This window comes from Notolepis coatsorum (assembly GCF_963971535.1).
Source record: "Notolepis coatsorum genome assembly, chromosome: 12".
Taxonomy (NCBI): Eukaryota; Metazoa; Chordata; class Actinopteri; order Aulopiformes; family Paralepididae; genus Notolepis; species Notolepis coatsorum.
Window position 1 is genome coordinate 59,104,023 of NC_140176.1, and position 24,300 is coordinate 59,128,322.

Here is a 24,300-nt window from a genome sequence, read left to right on the forward strand (position 1 = left end):
GATATATACGCATACATCTGTCTCAATATCTACTGTAGTCCTGTATGTTATCAACAAATGTGCATGCTGTGTGAATTTATGTGTGCCATTATTACTGCCAAATGTAATAATTGTGGAATATTCCTATAATGAGGCTGTATGTGTATATGTCACAGAATTTCCCCAATGGGATTAATAAAGTATCCTAGCTATCTAATTGATATTTTTTATGACCTATATTCCATCCCTGCCTATACCTGTACCTCCCCTCCCCCTGCTGCTATGACACCTTTTCAAGGGGATAATATAAGATAAGATAGTCCTTTATTGATCCCCTTGGGGAAATGCAGGCGCCATAACAGCAGGGGGTGTGCACTGTGCAGGTATGGGCAGGGTTAATTATGAAGACAAATAGAGATAAATATAGGCAATACAAATCGTATCTTACTACACGTTGCCATGACTACTCTTAAAACATTGTTGTATGAAATTATTGAATGTATGAAGTATACCGGAAGGTCAGCAGGGCTGTGAACCGACTGCATTGTACTGTATATCCTACATGTCATGCATTAGGCATGACCATCTGTGACACTACTCCCCTATCAATTCCCAAAGTCACGATGGCGGTGAGCATATTCTCATGTCAGGTTTGTGTTCTACTAATCCCTTTTGAGCATCTTTTGAGCCCTGTTCGTGCATATGCAACGTTTATACATGTGGCCCCCGATCTCTCTCTCTCTCTCTCTCTCTCTCTCTCTCTCTCTCTCTCTCTCTCTCTCTCTCTCTCTCTCCCCTTCTCCATATCAGTGTCTGCCGGTGCGTTGATAATTAGCGATGCAGGAGGGTGCGTTGATAATTAGCGATGCAGGAGCCGTCTCTACAAACAGTGGTGATGGCTCTTTGTCCCTTGCAGCCCACAGGCTCTGGCATAGCGTGGCGAAGCTGCTGATATGAATATGCATAACCTTCACATGCTGAAGAAGGGGGTGGGGGTAGGCGGGTGGACAACGAGAGGACGATGGTGAATTGCGTTAATTATACACAGTTTCCCTTACCGTGTCCTCTGTTCTGTTTGTATGGGAAGACATTTGTTTGTATTTGGCATTCTCACCCACCCCACCCCCCCCCCCCCCCCCCCCCCCCCCCCCCCGCCTCTCCCAATTTGGCTGACAGGAGCTTGTTTTCATGTGGCAGGTTAATGAATACCCATTTAATCTTTCGCTATAAACCATTTACGTCCGACAAGCAAATCTGTCTCATCCAACCAGTGGTCAGAATGACAACTATGAAACCAGAGAATAGAACAGGTGATCTCAGAACCAAAGCATTTTCTATCGCTATCAGCTCTATCTTTAATCTTAATCTTAATCTTTCAAAATGTTCAGTTGGTATCTGATGCACTTATCTGTGTTTCACTACACACATGAGTGCATGCTTACCAACTGTTCACCTGTTTTATTGCAACACTACTATCACTGACATCTAAGAAGGTTGATCCCTCCTTGAATGGCCCTTCTAAGGTTTCTCTCTCCTCCACATTGCCTGTGGAGCATTTTTTTCCTATTGCTAGGTTTTAGTGAGTTTTTCCTTACCTTCGCGTGGGTCTGGGAGTGTTGCATTTATTTATTTTGCATTTATTTAAAACTTTTTGGACTTTATGGTGTTCTTGTTTTGTTCTTGACTTATTAAAGAGGACGTGTCCGGCCCATGGGGACATTAATGTGTGTTGTCGGGCCTTACAAATGACATTTGATTTGATTTGATTTATCTTTTGTCCCCCTTCATCTCTCTCTTCTCTCTCTCCCTCTTCTCTCTCTATCTCTCTCTCTCTCTCTCTTCCTCCTCTCTCTCTCTCTCTCTCTCTCTCTCTCTCTCCTCTCTCTCTCTCTCTCTCTCTCTCTCTCTCTCTCTCTCTCTCTCTCTCTCTCTCTCTCTCTCTCTCTCTCCCACTGTGGGATTGATTTTGTATTCATCTGCAATCTCAATGCTCCACCCTCTCTGCAGCAATCATCTTCGCCAGACCACCTTCTCGACAAGCTGCATCTCTCGCAACCGTCTGTCTGTCTGTCTGTCTGTCTGTCTGTCTGTCTGTCTGTCTGTCTGTCTGTCTGTCTGTCTGTCTTCTGTTTGTCTGTCTGTCTGTCTGTCTGTCTGTCTGTCTGTCTGTCTGTCTTGTCTGTCTGTCTGTCTGTCTGTCTGTCTGTATGTCTGTCTGTCTGTCGGTCTCTCTCTCTCTCTCTCTCTCTCTCTCTCTCTCTCTCTCTCTCTCTCTCTCTCTCTCTCCTCTCACTCTCTCTCTCTCTCTCTCTCTCTCTCTCTCTCTCTCTCTCTCTCTCTCTCTCTCTCTCTCTCTCTCTCTCTCTCTCTCTCTCTCCCTTCCCCATCAATAACCCCCCCTCCCTTTCTTCTGCCACCTGTCCTCGTCGTTCCCCAGCCATCTCCATCCTCACTCTGAATTACACCGGTGCCCTTTTCCATCTCCTCCTCCTCCGCCCCTTAAATCCTCCCCCGGGTCGTTTACTCCCTGAATGCCGCAGCGACCGTCTATCCCCCAGAGTGACCTACCTAGTAGGATGACGATGCACAGCAGGATGGCGATGAGCGCCCCCGTGCTCAGGCCCGCCGAGGAGAGGAACGCCTCGCCCTGGCAGGTGCGGACCTTCCCGTGGCGCTGGCACGGGCACACGCGCAGGGTCAGCGTGCTGGTGCCGCTCAGCGACGGCTCCCCGCCGTCCCACACCACCACGGGAAGCTCGTACAGCTCCTGGGTCAGGTGGTTGAAGCGCCGCCGCCTGGCTATGATGCTGGCCGTGCTGTCTGCGGGGGGAGAACAGAGAGGGAAGGGGGGATGAGTCGTTAAGGGGGGAATTAGCCCTTTCTCTGGAGCTCATATCCCTGGGATGGTCTCCCGTTCTGTCCCAGTGACTCCTTTTCTGCCTTTCGGCTGCAACCCATTTCGGCAGACGGGCACTTTAATTGACAGTGTTGGACTCAATTCAGCTGAATAGGAAAAAAAAAGAGAAAAGAAAACCCCACAGCCCACAACATTGCCTACCACTTTTTGCTCAAACTGGTGATTCCTCTCTCTCTCTCTCTCTCTCTCTCTCTCTCTCTCTCTCTCTCTCTCTCTCTCTCTCTCTCTCTCTCTCCTCTCTCTCTCTCTCTCTCTCTCTCTCCCACACTGGCTCTCTCTGTTTGCCCTCAGCTAATTCATTTCCACAGGCGTTTGTTCCGTATACATCACCAGGGCAGCAAATGAGCAGTTCACCTTGAACATCCACAGAGACTCTCCTCTGTCAACGGAAAATGTCACATAGATAAATAGAAACAAAAAGGGAGTGAAATTGAATGAGGAACTAAAAGAGCAAATATGTGTGTGTGTGTGTGTGTGTGTGTGTGTGTGTGTGTGTGTGTGTGTGTGTGTGTGTGTGTGTGTGTGTGTGTGTGTGTGTGTGTGTGTGTGTGTGTGTGTGTGTGTGTGTGTGTGTGTGTGTGTGTGTGTGTGTGTGAGAGAGAGAGAGAAACACACACAAACTCTTGTTTTACTATTCTTGTGAGGACATTGTATTGACTTACATTCATTCTCTAGCCCCTACACGTTGCCCGACCCTAACCCTAACGTTGACTTAAATCTAATTCCTAACCCTAGCCTCGGGCGACATCATTGTGGGGTGGCTTTACGATCGGGTTGCGGCGTTCTCCGCAGGGCCTGCCTGGCTGTGGGGGAATGTGGGCCACCTGTCTCGGGTCCTGACCGTGAAAGAACAACGTACTTCCGCACAAAAAAAATATAATTGCTTCGTCAGGTCCATTGTTCTTTCATCTTGGAACACTTTAACACTACATTATATGTATCTATTATTAAAGAGATTTGCACTACATTCATACCTCATTTGCATTTGCACCTTACCTTAAAGTTTTGTACCTCATGTTCTGCATTGTACCTCACTGTTCACTCATTTTACTCACTGTACTTAGATTGTACCTACAGTAGGTTGTACTTTATATTGTACATATATGTATATTCCTCTTTACTTACTTTTACTTACTTTTTTTTTTTACTGTATGAAGCACACTCTCAGGGGCTCATACAGAACCAAGCATTTCACCGTAAAGTACGAGTATTTTATTGTGACAATTAATAAACAAACTTGAAACTTGAACTTGAACTAACAAAATAAAGATGCATCACAGAAGTCCATCGTGCAGTTTTGCTCCAGGAGGAGTGTGAGAAGAAGGTTGAATTATTAACATTTTATAACGTCTTGCTTTATGACCAGCACCCCTCACTCTGGTTGTGCACGAGTACTCCCTAATTGAGTTGGAAAAAGTGATGTCGAAGTTGCCACGTGTCAGCTGGCCATCGGCTGACATAGGATGCCAGCCCTGCATGACCGCAGAACAGCTTGCACTGTCTGAGCGGGCTGATCAGCAACACTTTGATGCAGCCCATCACAAAGTCGGACACATAGAAAACAGCCCTTATCTGTCACACATGCATCATACAAGTACAAACATCAAATAATAGATAGAATAGATAAAGGACACTCTTTCCATAAAAAAACCTGTGTTTATTGAGGTGTGACATATCAAAGTGTCCTTGAGCAGGACACTTAACCCCTAACCGCTGCCATTGAGCAGGTCGGCACCTTGCACGGTTGCCTCTGCCGTCGGTGTGTGTGAACGTGCGAGTGAATGGGTGAACGTGAGGCGTAAGTTGTAAAGCGCCTTGGATAAAAGCACTATATAAATGCAGTCCTTTTACATGACTTAGTCAATGAGCGCTGCACAGTCACGAGACCGATGGTTAGAGGATGGCCACAATGACACAGTCTGCAGACACCTAACTACTTGGAGTAATAGTGTGATGCCGGTACTCCGTCCCATGGTGGACCTCTCGTTTAGCTCTGGATCGTGGTCTGGACCATCTGCTGGGAGGGAGGACGGCCTCGGAGCCTCCCGTGTACCAGAGGAAAAATAATCAGGCTTGTGAGTGATGGAGCGTGCTCTTCTAATTGGCTGTTAGTCATAGCGCTCCTGTCCACGCTCTATCACACCACCAGGGCACGCTCAATTCTCTTGAATGAATGATGAAACTCCCAATAAAAAGTATAGGCTACCCCTGCTTTCGAAGATCACTAGAATCTATAAATCACTACGGCGGCACCGCACGCTCGCTCCTGATCTGACCACGGGCAACCGGAAAAGGGGAGAATCCGACGGGGTGGATTGAGTTTTAAATGGCAGCGTCGGCCGACGTATCCGCTTCTTGGCCCGCGTCTTTGATGACGAACAATGGTCCATTTCATTCATACGCTGAGGCAGGCGGCGGTGATTCTATATTCCTATGATGTGTCTTCCACCCGCGGCGCATATATCGAGTTCAAGATAACGCTGGGCATATTTAATCTCTCTCTCACTATTTCTCTCATTCTCTCTCCTCCCCCTCTCTCTTTCTCTCTCTATCCCTTCCTCTCTGTCTCCTCTCTCTCTCTCTCCTCTCTCTCTCTCTCTCTCCTCCCTCTCCCTCTCTCTCTCTTCTCTCTCTCTCCCTCCCTCTCCTCTCTCTCTTCTCTCTCTCCTCCCCTCTCTCTCTCTTCTCTCTCTCTCTCTCTCTCTCTCTCTCTCTCTCTCTCTCTCTCTCTCTCTCTCTCTCTCTCTCTCTCTCTCTCTCCTCTCTCTCTCTCTCTCTCTCTCTCTCTCTCTCTCTCTCTCTCCCTCCTTGTGAAAACACATCCGCCATGCTGTAGTAGCACAGTGCTGCTCTGAGACCTGGCCTCCCACTCCAATCTCCACTCCATCTATGAATAATTATAATGATCGACAGTTGGAATGACAACACGTACTTCAAGCTTTATTAACTTCGACTCACAGTATCACCATATCAGCTAGCAGATGGGCGGGGGCTTGAGAGAGAGTGGAGAGGGAGAGAGAGCGGGCAGAGCGATGCAAATAACAAGGAGAGGAGAGCAGATTGTGTATGTGTAGAGAGGAGAGAGCGAGAGCGTGTTTGGTATTCACTGTCACAGCCAATCCACCTTCAGCCAAGATCCGCGGCGGTGCGGGTCCTTGTCACGCCTTGTCGCGGGAGAACTCAGGTCAATTATGTCACGCTAATTTCACAACAGACCACCTCCAATCATATAGGTGGGTGGAAGAGAAGTTTGTGCTTGTCGCTTAAATGCCGTGGGCCTATCGGAAGCTCTTTACAGCGTCAGAAAGACATCAGAAAGCACAGCGGTCACAGTTTAAACCGTCATATGAGGGGGGTCCGCGCTCCGCGACCAAACAGACGACGTGAACGTCTGGTTTAAAAATATATTCAGTGAGGTTTTCGGTTCTGACCTGCATACTGTAGTCGCAGCCTAGCCTTATTTTTCAGGCATCACGTTGGCTGTTACATAACAAGGATAGTATCGTGTGTGTGTGTGCATGTGACAAGCTTCTCCTTTGGCAATTCCCATTGCACCGAGTTCGTTAAGCACGTATGAGCCATTCATTTTTAAGCGTCAACTTCACTTCATTTAGGTAGAGTTGCTCTCTATCATGTTTAACATGTACTTACTGGTTGATGCATTGTAACAGCACTTAAAGCTGCAGTAGGCAATTTTGGAGAGATTAGCATGGGGGACCCTGATGTAAACAAGACGAAAGTCTATCTCTGGTCTGCATCCCCTTAACAATTGTGTGTATTGAGCTGTACTGTATTGTACCCATTCTGCAATATGTTAATACAGTTTTCAATCAATCAATCAAGCAAGAGGAGAGAGAAAGGGAAAGAGAGAGAGAGACTGGGAGGGAGGAGAGGGAGAGAGAGCGAGAGCGTGTTTGCCCAGCAGAAATAGAGCAAGCTCTGCATCACATTTCAATGTTTTTTGCACAAACTCCACCAGCAGATTTAAGCTGAATTTTTTTTAAACAAATAATACAAAACAGCCCTTGTACTTTTTGACGAGGAACACGTGGTGGTCTTCATTTTCCGATGCGGAAGGTAAACTCACTCGCTCATGCAGGTATGCAGAGGTGATGCAGGTAGAGGCCCCCCTGTGTCCTGGGTTGTTGACTATCTGACGGGCAGACTACTGTATGTGTCAGACAGACTGGTCAGCAACACCGGGGCCCGCAGGGGACAGTCCTCAGAGTCCTGCCACCTTCAGAAGTTTTCTGATGACTCTGCGATAGTGGGATGTATAAAGGACGGTGATGAGGAGGAATACCAGGCACTGGTAGCGGACTTCGTCACATGGTGCGAAAATAACCACCTCCAGCTAAATGTGACGAAGACCAGAGAACTGGCTGTGGATCTGGGGAGGAGGAGGAGTACACCTGTGACCCCCGTTTCCATCAGGGGGGTCGATGTGGACATGGTTGAGGACTACAAATACCTCAACAAACAAACTGAACGGGTCAAAACATGCAGAGGCACTCTACAAGAAGGGCCAGAGCTGACTCTACTTCCTCAGAAGGCTGAGATCCTTCAACATCTGTACAAGGATGTTGAGGATGTTCTACGAGTCGGTGGTGGTGGGCGCCTTCTTGTACGCTGTGACCTGCTGGGGCAGCGGACTGAGAGCAAGGGACACAAACAGGCTGAATAAGCTGGTCAGGAAGGCCAGTAACATGGTAGGGGTGGAGCTGGACTCTCTAGCAGTGGTGGTGGAGAAGAGGAGCCTTGCTACAGTAAGCGCCATCATGGACAAGATTTTAGAATGTATATACATACCAGAATGTATATCCCGGACCGTATATTATTCTTTATTCTATTTTATTCTTATTTTTAATATTATTATATTCTTATTCTTATTTTAGTCCTATTGACTACCGGTACCTAAATGTTTATTGTTGTTCAATGTGAGCGATCTGCAGTGCCGAATTTCCCTCTGGATTATTAAAGGATTTCTATTCTATTCTATTCATTTCTCAGAAGTTGCCTACTGCAACTTTAAGCGGAATTCTACCAGGTCTGGTTTCAAATTATGTTTAATGAGTTTTTCGGTTCAACTGGAAATACTGACCTGTATGCTGTAACCGCAGCCTAGCCTTATTTTTCCAGGCGTCAGGTTTGCTGTTACATAACAAAGTTATTGTGTGTGTGTGTGTGTGTGTGTGTGTGTGTGTGTGTGTGTGTGTGTGTGTGTGTGTGTGTGTGTGTGTATACGTGCGCGCATGCGTGTGTGACACAAGCTTCTCCTTCGGTAATTCCCATAGCGCCGGGTTTGTTAAGCACAAGTACGAGCCACTCACTCGCAAATGGCCTAATTTCTAAAGCATTACTGCGCAAAGCAAAGTATGGCTTATGTAACTCGCATTCATCTTGCACCGTCTCCGCTGAAGTTATGAAATTAAGTGAACGCTCATGGCAGCCGATTATTGGCAGAAATGTGCAAAAAAACACGACTCCCCTCGGAATCTCCCAACACCGTCTTAAAGGTGAAACCGAGGGACTCGACCAACGGCGGAAAATGCACCGGAGCCAATTCAATGAAGGGATTTTAACTGCACTCTGGTTGAGTGCCTTGAGTTTCTGCTTTTCTTTATGTTCTGTTTATTTATTCTCCCCCCACCAAATGCACCAAATGTGTTTACCGTGTATCCAGGCAGGCCCTCCTCCCTCTCACTTTTGAACCATCTTTACCGGTTTGGTAGCACTTTATAATAACACCCTGTTATAATACATTTATAAGGTATTTGTAGATAATGAACTAATCATGAACAAACCATTTATATACATTCATAAATTATTATTAAATCATTTATAACTATATTTGTATACCATTTACAAAGTATTTATAACGCATTCGTGGATAATGAACTAATCATGAACAAACCATTTATATACATTCATAAATGATTATTAAATCATTTATAACTATATTTGTATAACATTTACAGATTAGTTCTACATTATCTATAACTCATTATCAACATTGTTTGTACTTGATTTGTTCATCATTAAATAATGTTGTTTAATGTGTAGTAACACATTTGTAGATGCTTTGAAAAATGGATATGAAAAAACGACTATAGTGTATCTCCATTTATTTTTCATGTTCAACAAATGATTTGTTAAGACATTCATAAAACATTTATAAATCATTTGCAGATGCTATCGTGGGGGCCAATCTAAAGTGAAGCCTATTCATCATTAACAAGTGTCTAATACAGTTAATTATTTGTTTACTTTTTCATCACATGTTACAAATGTTGTAGGCAGCTTTCGGATACACCCTTCTTTGTGACATCAAACAGTGACAGAATTAGGACTAAAGATAAATGCAATTTTATTAACATAAAATACATGTGCATGACATATAGTGTAACATCGGGGGGCACTAGGACCCAGGAGTATCTAGAGAGGAAATCTCACGCGAGCGAGACTTGACGTCACGTGTGTTGCACTGTTGCTCTCTGTTTGAATGGAAGCACAAGTTATCCGTGCTGCATCTATACTTTCGCTTTTAATAAGGTATGAGCAGGTTAAACACCTTTTTTTGTTGGTAAATCTATTCCATCATTTCCGACCTACAAACAACTCTTATGTTGTGTAGACGTTCGTGTAGATGTGGTGGCCGCTAACGTTACATTTGTTCATAATGTGTGCTCAGTGTGCTCAGTGATGATGACACGACACAAATAATTATTACTCTTGTGTGTCGTGTCGAACAAATGTAACGTTAGCGGCCACCACATCTACACGAACATCTACACAACATAAGAGTTGTTTGTAGGTCGGAAATGATGGAATAGATTTACCAACAAAAAAAGGTGTTTAACCTGCTCATACCTTATTAAAAGCGAAAGTATAGACGCAGCATGGATAACTTGTGGTTCCATTCAAACAGACGGCAACAGTGCAACACACGTGACGTCAAGTCTCGCTCGCGTGAGACTTCCTCTCTAGATACTCCTGGGTCCTAGTGCCCCCCGGTGTTACACTATATGTCATGCACATGTATTTTATATGTTAATAAAATTGCATTTATCTTTAGTCCTAATTCTGTCACTGTTTGATGTCACAAAGAAGGGTGTATCCGAAAGCTGCCTACAACATTTGTAACATGTGATGAAAAAGTAAACAAATAATTAACTGTATTAGACACTTGTTAATGATGAATAGGCTTCACTTTAGATTGGCCCCCACGATAACATCTGCAAATGATTTATAGATGTTTTATGAATGTCTTAACAAATCATTTGTTGAACATGAAAAATAAATGGAGATACACTATAGTTGTTTTTTCATATCTATTTTTCAAAGCAGCTACAAATGTGTTACTACACATTAAACAACATTATTTAATGATGAACAAATCAAGTACAAACAATGTTGATAATGAGTTATAAATAATGTAGAACTAATCTGTATATGTTATACAAATATAGTTATAAATGATTTAATAATCATTTATGAATGTATATAAATGGTTTGTTCATGGTTAGTTCATTATCCACTAATGCGTTATAAATACTTTGTAAATGGTATACAAATATAGTTATAAATGATTTAATAATCATTTATGCAGGGCCGCCTGGGAGAAATGCGAGGCCCTGTGCGAGATTTAACGCGAGGCCCCCCCCCCCCCCCCCCCCCCCCCCCCCAAGGTAGAAAAAAAAAATATATATATATATATATTTTTTTTTTTTTTTTTTTTTTTTTATACAGTCAACACATTCTTAAATAATAGCGCTGCCCGAGGCGGGGCATGATACAGTCAACATATAGCAAAAGAGAGAGCGAGAGAGAGCTCCCGTTCTACAGTCAATATACAGTGTACAGAGAGAGAGAGAGAGAGACACATTGGAAAGAAATTGAAATGCTATTTGGCCCTAAACAGAGAGTACACAGTGGCAGAATACCTGAGCACTGTGACTGAAGATCCTTGAGCACAGCCTAGCCATCGAGAAAGGCCGCCATAGGCAGACTGTGTGTGTTAGAAAGAGAGAGAGAGAGAGAGAGAACATGTGTGTTTGTCATGTGTGTGTGTGTTAGAGAGAGACTATAGCATGTATGAGAGATTCAAAAGGACAAAGATCAACACTTAAATCCAACAAGAAGAGGGTCTATACCAGAGAAACCAAAGCAGCAAGGAGCCAATGGCCGACATCAGCTAAATAGGCTAGCCAGGTACTGTGACACCAGGCCACGTGACACACAGCTTTGGCCAACGGCCCAACGCTACCCAAACGACCATTCACACACAGCACATGTCGTATCTCCAAATGTTGTGAAGTAGCATATGTTTTGCCTGGGAAAAAACATTGTTATTAACAAAACATTCGGGAGGGGAAGGAAGGAAGAGTGGGGTAATGTCATGACATCGTACCTGCACGAGGAACGCAGGGCGAAAGGCCGCAACACAGGTCTCCACGTTGACGAAAGGCCTCTCGCTGTCGGGACAAAGCTATGGCCAGAGCCTTGTCATGGTGCAGGCCCGACTACATCTTCTGTCAAAGATGATGTCGTAGTCAGAGTGCCAGGGCCTGCTATTCTCAAGGCTAACTGATAGCATCAAACGAACGTTCCCAGCTGACGCTAAACAGCTAACTGGCTAACAGTTAGCTCAATCAGGCACCTGGCTGTATGTAGTAGCCGCATAGCTTGCTTCTGCGTTAGCTAACAGCTAACAAGCTATGCGGCTACTGTCTACATACAGCCAGGTGCTCTCACCAGGCACACACAGTTAGCTACTAGTAGTACTATATATTAGCTAGTCGACCAGTTTGGCTCCAGAGAGAGAGAAAGATAGATAGGTCAGGTCCACGGCGGGTATATAATCATAGGTTGACTCACCATAACGCAGTATCAATGAATGCGGCGCGGCAGCGCCAATGGTAAAGTTGGAAGGAGACTTGGCCCACGGTGTAATTTCTTCTTCTTCTTCTTCTTCGAGTACTTTCCGGCAGACTGGACACCTTTCGGCGTATTGCTGCCTAACAGATTTATCTGCTCACAAGTTCTCTTCTCCTTCTTTTGAAAAGACATCCACTCGCCTCGCTCCTCTGAATAGCGCTGAATTAGATAATCCCTGTACCTCGTGTAGCCTTTAGCTAAGCTAGCTACTAGCCGACATCATCATGGCTATATCCCGACTGAACCACACGTTAGCACTCAATATTATAACGTAGCTAAAGCTAACTAGCTGTCCCTGTCTTTAGCTGGGATGGCTAGCCTGACTGAACTGTCTAACATGCAACAACTTTCATCTTCAGTCCATCTGCCGAACAATGTCCTCTTCATCTTGGCTGGCATAACCTCCAATGCTGCACGCGCGAAATAGTCAGACTCTACCTTACCTGTAACCCCTCCCCTCATTGAAACCAATTCTGCTGCAAGCCTCAGAGCTGCCTCCAATAGTGTATCTGCAGAGCCAATAGTGTATCTGCAGAGCCGCAGAGCCAGGAACAAGTCAGACACATTCTACAAACGTGTCTAATGTGAAATATATAAGCATATAAGCAAAACTAGATTTTAGGTCTGTGATGAAAAAGGGCCTCGCGGGAAGGGGGGCCTCGCAAAAAAAATTAAAAAAATTAAAAAAAAATTAAAAATAAATAAATAAAAAAATAAAAAAAAATAAATAAAAAATATTTTTTTTAATTTTTTTTTAATTTTTATTTTGCGAGGCCCCCCTTCCCGCGAGGCCCTGTGCGACCGCACTGCTCGCACACACCCTGAGGCGGCCCTGCATTTATGAATGTATATAAATGGTTTGTTCATGATTAGTTCATTATCTACAAATACCTTATAAATGTATTATAACAGGGTGTTATTATAAAGTGCTACCAAAGGTTTTTCTCCATCTCTTTTATCACTGATCAATCGCCCCGGCAGCTGGTCGCTTGTTTTTCTGGAACAGAGGGGATACATGCCGGCCATGCAAAATGGCGGGTTGATCTTGTGCAGACGATTAATACAATCTGAATAATGACTACGGCGCGCTGGCGGTGATTACTGCCTCTGCAGCATGAAATTACAAGGCCGATTTTTAAGATAATCAACATTGTGTTGCAGACATCAAGTCGGCCATCTGTAGAACATGAGCATGATAAAGACGTTGGAATAAACACTACATTGGTAAACACATGCAAATTGCGACAATATCTCATATTGTACTAATCCTACACATGTTTGTGCATTTGTATCGGTGTGTGCATGCATGCGTGCGCACATGTGTGTGTGTGTGTGTGTGTGTGTGTGTTTCTGTGTGTGCGTGTGTGTGTGTAACCGATGGGATTCATTGCAAACAGCCATCACTTACAAAGCCAACTTTAAAATAATCAACATTGTGTTGCAGGCATCACATTTGCCATCTGTAGAACATGGCCCAATACAATGATAACAAGTTGGAATCAACACTACATTGGTAAACACATGCAAATTGCAACAATATCCCATATTGTGCTAATCCTACACAGGTTTCTGCATTTGTACCGGAGTGTGTGCATGTATATATGAATGTGTAACCGATGGGATTCATTGCACACAGCCATCACAGTACAAAGCTAAACTGCTAGCTTTTTTTCTGTGGCACAAATGACATGTCAAGTGGTGCTAGTTCTGGGCAGCAGATAACGGGTCACATGGAGATACTGTAGTGGGTGGATACTGATATGGATAAACTGCTTTTGATACTGCAGTGAAAATATGACATTGTTATTACCCAACCATGCATAATGACATTATAGGCAACTTTGGAGAGATTAGCAAGAGTGCGTTTACCTGCCCAGTAGAAATAGAACAAGCTCTGCATCACTTTTCAAGCCCATGCCTTTTGCACAGACTCACAGAGGCACCAGCAGCTTTCAGCTAAATTTTTCAAAACAAATAATACAAAATATTTGCCAGCCTCTGACCGGCACGTGGCTTCCCACGTCGTGTGTACTTTTCCGATGCGGCGGGTAAACACACAAAAGGCTGCTCGGCATGTTGGTTGCCATCGACCTGCATTAAATGTGACACTGACCTGCATTTTACTCTGAACACTCACTCCGTGCCAAGAGAGAGTAGGGCAGGATCATGGTTAAAATGGGTAGGATTGGTCCGGTAAAACTTTGGCAGGTAGATGACGCCAAATTTAGTTTTACTATCACTTATCGTTATTTCATCATCTGAAGAAACTTGATAAGTTTGAATGGTTTTTCTAAATGAAGTGTAAAACTGCCAGTTTTACGTCGATATCTTGGAAACGGAGATAACCTTAGACTCTTGAAATCCGTGGACGACGCCGTGACAGAGAGTGTAAATAGCATGCAAGGATTGTGGGAAATGTAGAAACTGGCACGAGAAATGTAGTAAATTGGTACGTGGTGGTATGAAACCTCAAACGAGCAGAGTCTGGTCCGCTCACAGTACGCCCGACTATGTGGGAGCCTTTATTTCTCATAAGTTTCCTACTGCAGCTTTAAGTGGTTTATTTATGTGGGTAAAGGGTGATTCTATACATTTACTGGGAAGTCAGTACATTTACCAGCTCTGTGGGGAATGAGTATATTAACCGGTTAACGTGCATATTCCCAGAGCTGACAAATGATAATGTGTGTTTGTGTGTGTGTGTGTTTTGACATAGCCGCAGTGGGAGACGGCTGCTCTGCCAAATACTGCACAGATCATGCTGTTTCAGCAGATAATGGGGGATTTGGAACGCTGGAAATATAACACCCCTTGCAAGTGAAATATGAATGACATAAAAGCTAATTAGACTTCCCACATATCAGCGGCTTGTCAGCGCGGCTTTCACGCCTTCTGATTAACTGGAATATTATAAGGTCCTCCGTACGCACATATTGGGGGGAAGATTCGTTCTGAAATCAATTGATCTATTTAAGTAGCTGGGTTGTTTAGAGATCATAGCCTCCATTTAATTGGCGGTTTAAAATCAAATGTCATCACAATGTGACAGATAACAAGATCAAAGAGCCATTCAGTTGTTGAGCTATTGTAGAGTACGGTGTGGGAGAAGCACATTCACTTGTTTTATGTTTGGGGTATTCTATAATATACACGATGCACAGCGTGTTTTGTGCTTCTTATGGAGTCTTGGCCTCTATATGATTCTCCCATAGGTTGAAGTTACACAACATGTCATAGGTGAGCAAGAGGCTGAGCCCCCATCTCTCCCATCTCTCCCAAAGTCACAATGGCGGGGAGCATATTCTCATGTCAGGTTTGTTTTCTACTAATCCCTTTTGAGCATCTTTCGAGCCCTGCTTCGTGCATATGCAACGTTTATACATGTGGCCCTCAGATCTCTCTCTCTCTCTCTCTCTCTCTCTCTCTCTCTCTCTCTCTCTCTCTCTCTCTCTCTCTCTCTCTCTCTCTCTCTCTCTCTCTCTCTCTCTCTCTCAACCGGAAAAGGGGAGAATCCGACCGGGTGGATTGAGTTTAAATTGCAGCGTCGGCCGACGTATCCGCTTCTTGGCCCGCGTCTTTGATGACGAACAATGGTCCATTTCATTCGTACGCTGAGGCAGGCAGCGGTGATTCTATATTCCTATGATGTGTCTTCACCCGCGGCGCTATATCGGGTTCAAGATAACGCCGGGCATATCTCTCTCTCTCTCTCTCTCTCTCTCTCTCTCTCTCTCTCTCTCTCTCTCTCTCTCTCTCTCTCTCTCCTCCAAATCAACAAATAGCCATTGATTGATTTGATTATTTTATTTTTGTGTCATGCACACAAAGTGCCCAACCATCATGTTTTTTTTATGTTTTATGTTTTATTAGGATCCCTATTAACTGTCAGATGAATTGCCGCTAGTCGTCCTGGGGTCCTCACACAAATATACAGTAATATAACGGAATACAAATACAGAATGTAATTAATAATACATTAAAATAAGACATTGATTCAACATTGAAGATACAATGAATGAAGACACCAAAAAATATTGTGTTCCATTATTTCATTCCATTTAATTTCATTACATAATTACAGATTATTATACAGCTGTGTATTCTGCCTGCTCTCCCAAGCTTGGCGAATAAAATCTACTACACATTTCCCCCCCCCCTGCCCTGTGTCAACGTTTTGCGGAAGTGCGAATGACGTTGATGTCGACCTAATTGCTTGAGGGACGCCACTAGGGGGCAAAGCGGCTAACTGTGAGTGAGTGACTGATTGAATGACTTAGGGCTTGTGTCCATAGCGGACGTTTTTTTCAAGGCGGACCGCTTTGAAAAAAGGAAAAAAAAGCTCAGAGCGTTTTCCTGGGTCTCGCGACTGCCGCGGCTCCGCCCCTTCCTCGATGTTGATTACCTCGATGAGCGCGCTCCTTTCCAAAAGTTGAACTAGTTTCAACTTTATGCGCTGGGAGCGCTCAGCCCAAAAACGCTGCCGCCGAGAGCTCATAAACGCGAGGTGCGGCGCTGGGAAGAGGATATGGACACAAGCCCTTAGTGACATTGCCGCCCATAGAGATGCTTAGCATTTAAAAAAACAAAACGTTTTGGTTAGAGACCAACACTCGCTAGGAATAGCAGCGATGGTAGATAATAGAATATGATGCGGTTGTGTGCAGATGGGAAATAAACGGCCTGCAGAAAGTAGTCTGTTTTTGTAAGTAATGATTTTGTTAATGGGTGTTTTAAAACTCACTACTGTTAAATTATCTGAACCGAGTGAGGGAGAGGGAGGCCAGTAGCAAAATAGCATTAGTTTAACAAAAAGCAGAGTGCTACAATGTTCTAGTTTTTAGTTTGTTTACACTTTAATCGCATGATGGAGTGTGATTCATCATAATTAACATAATGGAGTAGTACACTTATCGGTCATGGGAGTCTTCGGTAAAATTGACACGTGTTGTGAATACATTTATTCTGATGTAACAGTAGCTTTGTTGACAAAGTTGAGCCGTTGGCTGCTTTGTGGGATACCATTAACACTTTGGGTGCCAAAGACGAGAAAAGTCGTTTCTGAGCCTAAGTCGTTCAGTGCCAAAAACGAGAAAAGTCGTTTCTGGGTCGTTATTCCTTTTTTTCGATATTTTTATTCATTATCCACCCATATGTCCTTGCCATATGGAATGAGTCTGAGGTCCCAAAGGTGCAATACCGGCCGCATCCCGCTAAACGGTGGTATTGGGCAGCCGCTCTGCCGGTTCCATCGAAGCGTGTCAAATAACCCTGATCCATATTTTGTGGTTGTTATAATCACGGCAAGAGCCTTCCTCACCCTGCCTCCTTCCACACCATCACGGCGGAAGCCTTCCTCACCCCTCATCCTCTCACACCCTTATATGGGCAGCATCCGATCCCCTGATTCCCACGCTGCCAGTGAGCTAATTGACACGGCTGAAGGGGATTCCCTTGTCAGCGAGATGGTACTTCAGCCCACGGATCCTGCTTTACCCTCGCCGGAGTGTTAACCTAACTTCCTAGGTACGACAACTAACCCTAGCCTTGCTACTCAAGCCTTGTTGAATGACCTTGTCCCGCTCCGGTGCTCCGCTCACCTGGACGCCCGTGCGGTGCACGGAACGCACCATTCCTCGTCTAATGAACATTCTTGTACCTGTCGCACATTCTTGAACTGTAAACCTGTCTGCTTGGGGGGTAACAATTAAAACCAACCTAAACCGCTCCATTCTCTCTCCTCCTGTGTTCTGCAATTGGGCTCTGCCAACCCCTATCCTAACAGTGGTGGATTATGCCATGGGCCAAATGGGCATTGGATGTACCAGATGGTGATCAAGCAATTGGAATATTATTTTTGGAATACTCCCGATCACAGGTAAGAATGATCTCACGTCAATTTTAGCTTGACCCTGCAATGCTTTTACACCAATCGGGCTGATAACCGTTTCTAGTGTTCAATGTGAATGCCGTTACTGACAATAAAATAATCAGAAACAACCCCCCACCTTTCATGCATTCATGATGGAACATAATACCTATGATATAGATATGATTTCGGGATAATAGCGTACACAGGCAAGAAATGGCAACATCTATAGTGGAATGAACGTATAGGGCTTTAACTCAGCATTTCATGAATTACTCTAGACCGCTCTAAAACCATACTTATATTCACCACGGTATAACACAGGAACGTATGGATGGAAACATTTATTATTTTTCACATATTGAACGATAGATAGGTGATGTCAAATGGGCCATAGTATTGTATCCATAGCTATAATATAGACGGCTTCGTCTAATGGCCGGCACTGAAAGTGTTAACATTAAGACAGTGTTACCTCGGCCTGCCGGTACTCCAAAGTTGTCGCTTCACGGGAGAATATGTTCATCACTGCAACGTTGTTTAACCCAAATAGTCCATTCAGAGACTTTGCACAATGAAATCTACCATTCAGAGGTCTGGTCACTCACCATTCTCCTGGTTTGCATGCCGGGAGGTATTAGGAAGGTAAACACACTTCCCACCATGGCCTGCTTTCGAAGTTATGGGAGGCGGTCGGGGACCAATTTCTTTTTTTTACATGTTAAGTAGGGATGCCCCGATCACGTTTTTTGCCACTGATACCGATCGTCTATGAGCCATATCGGCCGATACACTGCAGATACTGATCGTTTTTGGTTTTGTTATACTGTAAAAACTGGGATTTGGGTTAATTAATATTTATTAAATAATTATTAGTAACCTATACATAATAAAAAAGACTATGCCATTTGAAATCTAATTGAGCTGAATTCAATGAATTTGAACCATTTTCATATGCATTATCTGTATTATCTGCGACACAAGTCGAAATTCTCCGCTCTCTCTGTCTGCAATGCACGTCGACTGGAGCCTCTGTGTGTGACTCTGCTTTGGTCCAATCACATTCCCCCACTCACAATGTGCGAATCAGAGGCAGAGTAGGGCGGGTCTTCACAGCAAACTTGGTTGTCTCTCAGCGACCTGAACTGCACTCACCTGGGGCAGTGTAGCGCATAATCTTGCCAGGTCTTGCTCGAAAAATAGATCATTGATCTCAACTCAAGTGACTACGTGGTCAAATAAATGTTAAAAAAAATCATGTTTATATTAGTCAGGCGATTAAAAAAATGTATCTAATTAATTACAGGATTTGTAATTAATTAATCTAATTAATCACATTTTAATCGCATAACCATTTTAGGCCTGATATTCTATATTCTATAATCATATTTCAAATGGCATGTGTCCAGATGGCAGAATTCAGTACTGTATCTACAAAACCTTCTGTTTAATCATCTTCCATTTATTCATTTGCTTCGATTTTTCAGGTCTGGTCAATTTTAGCATGGTGTTATTCAAAGTTAAAGAAAACAAATGTAATTGATATTCTCATTTGGTTCATTACAATTTACTCAAGCCTAGTAACAGACACAGTATTTCTGACACTGGTAATACATTCCCTGAGATCCATAGATGTTCCCTACCAAGAACATGCAAATGGACATATTAAAAAAAGTCTGTAAATGTGTATTCTACGTTCTTATGGAATGAATGAGATTGAAAAATATGTCAATAAAAAAGATTAAATTATTTAATTTTTTGTAATACATTTTGAGTTAATTTTCATAACGCGATAATTTGCTGTGTAATTAATTAATCTAATTAACGGGATAAACTGACAGCCCTAGTTTATATGGTGTAGCGGGGCTCTGCCGTTTCAAGTACACTTAGTAAGTAACTTTCTCTCATTCAGATTCAGATTCAGATTACTTTATTCACCATATTGCAGTACAAATGGAACGTGATTTGACGTTTACAGTGCATGCTCGCTCGCATACACACACACGCTCTCTCACGCTCGCACACACACACACACACTCTCTGCTCTCATTCCAACTCCGCTGAGAGTTGTGTTTCTGTTATGTTTTTTGCGCGCGTCATCGATCGGTTTTTGCAATCGGCGAGTATGAAGCATTATCGGAATTCCTCAATCTCATATTTATACTGATTATCGGCCGATACCGATCGCTGGCCGATCGATCGGGGCATCCCTAATGTTAAGGTTTTCAAATGAATCGGCAACATTAATGCATGAACGTATGTGGAAAAAATACGAAAGAACGGAAAAAAACACCTACTGCAAACTACTAACGAGTCGGTCGCAGTCAACCAGCACCTGCTAACAGTCTGAACCTTTAGCTCAGCTGGTTAGTGTGGCTGCCTGTGGATCCTATGGTCCCAGGTTCAAATCCACTCGGTTACACTAGTTCAATGAAAAGACTGCACATAAAAACCCAACTGGAGAGTAATGGAGGCTACTAGAGTGTTAGGGGCATGGATGTGTTGAAGGGGGTTTTCATCAGTCCCTCAACAACAGATGGAGGTATTAGATTCTGGAGCAGGCCGGCTCAGCTAACAACTGTCATTGTGCTGCTGCAGCGCTGAAAGACCTGCTTCAAGTGCAAAGAGCTTCGTTTAATTACCAGATGCAAGAGTCAACAGTATGGCGTATTGTTCAGCACCCCTCTCTCTCTCTCTCTCTCTCACACACACACACACACACACACACACACACACACACACACACACACACACACACACACACACACACACACACACACACACACACACACACACACACACACACACACACACACACACACACACACACACACACACACACACACTGTGAACGACGCAAATATCTATTAATATAAATGTCAGAGGAGCTTCTGGAGAATCTGAGGTACCTTGTCGGCGCACGCAAAAAAATGGTAACTGGACTAGACATATACAGTGTCTGTGGTACTTACTTTGAAGCACTTTGAACTGCAATTTCTGTATGAAAAGTGCTATACAAATAATGTTTATTATTTATTATTACTGTACTCTGATAGACAGTGTCTGTGGTACTGTACTCTGATAGACTGTCTGTGGTACTGTACTCTGATAGACCGTGTCTGTGGTACTGTACTCTGATATACTGTGTCTGTGGTACTGTACTCTGATAGACTGTCTGTGGTACTGTACTCTGATACAGTGTCTGTGGTACTGTACTCTGATAGACCGTGTCTGTGGTACAGTACTCTGATAGACCGTGTATGTGGTACTGTACTCTGATAGACAGTGTCTGTGGTACTGTACTCTGATATACTGTGTCTGTGGTACTTACTTTGAAGCACTTTGAACTGCAATTTCTGTATGAAAAGTGCTATACAAATAATGTTTATTATTTATTATTACTGTACTCTGATAGACAGTGTCTGTGGTACTGTACTCTGATAGACTGTCTGTGGTACTGTACTCTGATAGACCGTGTCTGTGGTACTGTACTCTGATATACTGTGTCTGTGGTACTGTACTCTGATAGACTGTCTGTGGTACTGTACTCTGATACAGTGTCTGTGGTACTGTACTCTGATAGACCGTGTCTGTGGTACAGTACTCTGATAGACCGTGTATGTGGTACTGTACTCTGATAGACAGTGTCTGTGGTACTGTACTCTGATAGACAGTGTCAGTGGTACTGTACTCTGATAGACCGTGTCTGTGGTACTGTACTCTGATAGACCGTGTCTGTGGTACTGTACTCTGATAGACCGTGACTGTGGTACTGTACTCTGATACAGTGTCTGTGGTACTGTACTCTGATACAGTGTATGTGGTACTGTACTCTGATAGACTGTGTCTGTGGTACTGTACTCTGATAGACCGTGTCTGTGGTACTGTACTCTGATAGACCGTGTCTGTGGTACTGTACTCTGATAGACCGTGTCTGTGGTACTGTACTCTGATAGACAGTGTCAGTGGTACTGTACTCTGATAGACAGTGTGGTACTGTACTCTGATACAGTGTCTGTGGTACTGTACTCTGATAGACCGTGTCTGTGGTACTGTAATCTGATAGACAGTGTCAGTGGTACTGTACTCTGATAGACCGTGTCTGTGGTACTGTACTCTGATAGACAGTGTCTGTGGTACTGTACTCTGATAGACAGTGTCTGTGGTACTGTACTTTGATAGACAGTGTATGTGGTACTGTACTCTGATAGACTGTCTGTGGTACTGTACTCTGATACAGTGTCTGTGGTACTGTACTCTGATAGACAGTGTCAGTGGTACTGTACTCTGATAGACTGTGTCAGTGGTACTGTACTCTGATAGACCGTGTCTGTGGTATTGTACTCTGATAGACCGTGTCTGTGGTACTGTACTCTGATAGACTGTGTCTGTGGTACAGTACTCTGATAGACCGTGTATGTGGTACTGTACTCTGATAGACAGTGTCTGTGGTACTGTACTCTGATAGACAGTGTCAGTGGTACTGTACTCTGATAGACCGTGTCTGTGGTACTGTACTCTGATAGACCGTGTCTGTGGTACTGTACTCTGATAGACCGTGTCTGTGGTACTGTACTCTGATACAGTGTCTGTGGTACTGTACTCTGATACAGTGTATGTGGTACTGTACTCTGATAGACTGTGTCTGTGGTACTGTACTCTGATAGACCGTGTCGGTGGTACTGTACTCTGATAGACCGTGTCTGTGGTACTGTACTCTGATAGACCGTGTCTGTGGTACTGTACTCTGATAGACAGTGTCAGTGGTACTGTACTCTGATAGACAGTGTGGTACTGTACTCTGATACAGTGTCTGTGGTACTGTACTCTGATAGACCGTGTCTGTGGTACTGTAATCTGATAGACAGTGTCAGTGGTACTGTACTCTGATAGACCGTGTCTGTGGTACTGTACTCTGATAGACAGTGTCTGTGGTACTGTACTCTGATAGACAGTGTCTGTGGTACTGTACTTTGATAGACAGTGTATGTGGTACTGTACTCTGATAGACTGTCTGTGGTACTGTACTCTGATACAGTGTCTGTGGTACTGTACTCTGATAGACAGTGTCAGTGGTACTGTACTCTGATAGACTGTGTCAGTGGTACTGTACTCTGATAGACCGTGTCTGTGGTATTGTACTCTGATAGACCGTGTCTGTGGTACTGTACTCTGATAGACAGTGTCTGTGGTACTGTACTCTGATAGACAGTGTCTGTGGTACTGTACTCTGATAGACACTGTCTGTGGTACTGTACTCTGATAGACAGTGTCTGTAACTGAGGGGTTACAAAACCCTGACTGTATTAAAGATTGTGATAGATTAAACCACTGCTAGTTATGTACTTTAATTACTGGCCAAACAGTACATCAAATATAGATGGTGAACACCCACAAGAACACGGCATTGACACAGAAATACTATTGGAGGGTAATTTATTATTATTAGGCGACGTTAGGTTACAGAATGAGAATTAGGGTCGCGCTTGTATGGCGAAGAATATACGTAAAGTCAGTCAAGAGCATAAGTCACTAAGAATAGCAGGAATCCTACGATGGGTCTAAGCTGACGCCACCTGTTGTATAGTAGCAATTATATAGGGCAACACCGGTACCAACTGGAGACAATGGGTTCCCTCCGGGGTGTAAGGCCTGGAGGGTAGAGGAATGTTCGGGTACTCCGTCTGAGTCAACGAGGAATAAAGAGACTCCAGGTACAGGAGTCGGTGCTTGTACTCCCTTGATCAGCAGACAAAAGCAATAGTTGTAATCCAAGATGCTCGACAGCATTGACGACAGCTAGCCAGCCCCGTCCACGAGGCAGGCCCGAGTGGTAATCCTCACAAGGTTAAATCCCAAACGATAGTGGAAATCAACGGTGCTCTTCTCCGGTAGTCACGTCCCAAATCAATATAATCCAACCAGGAATTGTTCTGCAATCGACTATTGACTTCACATTAGATTAAGTCGAACTCAACGTTACTTCATTAAACTCTGACACTTTAATATTCTATTCGCACGCGGTTCTCAATGCTCTATTTAGACGCAAGGTTGCTCACTTCACTGCACGTTGACTCGTGGTGAAGGTGGGTAAGGTTTAGGTAAGGTACTGCTGTTTACACCTGCGCCGTATTTATACTTAAGTGAATATCTAGTCCCAACCTCAGTCCTTGTCTCGTATTACTACGCTGACTCTGGGCATGTTCTGACATGCCTGCAGTTGTCTTTGAACTTGCCGTTGGGGGCTTGCGCGTAGGCGCCTGGGGGCGCTGTCCAATAGGAGAGCGAATATTACTCTGGTCTGTACGCAGGTAAAGGGATATTCCGTGTATATATATAAATAATATACAAAGTATATCAAACGATACATATATCTATTCAGTTTAATCTGGCCCTTCACAACAGCCGCCTCCTAATTAGTCCGCACCTAATTAGTTAAAAGGAAGACAGATTAATAGTCCAGTCAACTGCTCAATGTCTGTTGTGGGGGGTAGGGCAATCTACAAAGTCAGTGGGTCATGATCGTCATCAAGGGAGTCAGGGAGCCTCTGCAACTCTATCAGCCTCGCCACGGGTCGGGTGTGGCGGTGAGGCAGGTCAG

The 24,300-nt window shown here is 43.9% G+C and overlaps 2 protein-coding genes across 2 annotated transcripts in view; both read right to left on the minus strand.

Annotated features, from left to right (window-relative positions):
* Positions 1-912, minus strand: part of LOC311238563 (integrator complex subunit 3-like) — a gene marked incomplete at both ends in the record, with an annotated part of 6,385 nt that extends 5,473 nt beyond the window's left edge. Inside the window, 1 exon segment of the mRNA XM_084326663.1 lies at positions 868-912. Coding sequence (XP_084182789.1) covers positions 868-912 — 45 coding nt within the window.
* The window catches only part of LOC311237669 (cadherin-18-like), a gene marked incomplete at its 5' end in the record, with an annotated part of 233,837 nt that overhangs the window by 19,247 nt on the left and 190,290 nt on the right, over positions 1-24,300 (minus strand). Inside the window, one exon of the mRNA XM_084325635.1 lies at positions 2,548-2,799. Coding sequence (XP_084181761.1) covers positions 2,548-2,799 — 252 coding nt within the window. The remainder of the gene's footprint in view (positions 1-2,547; positions 2,800-24,300) is intronic.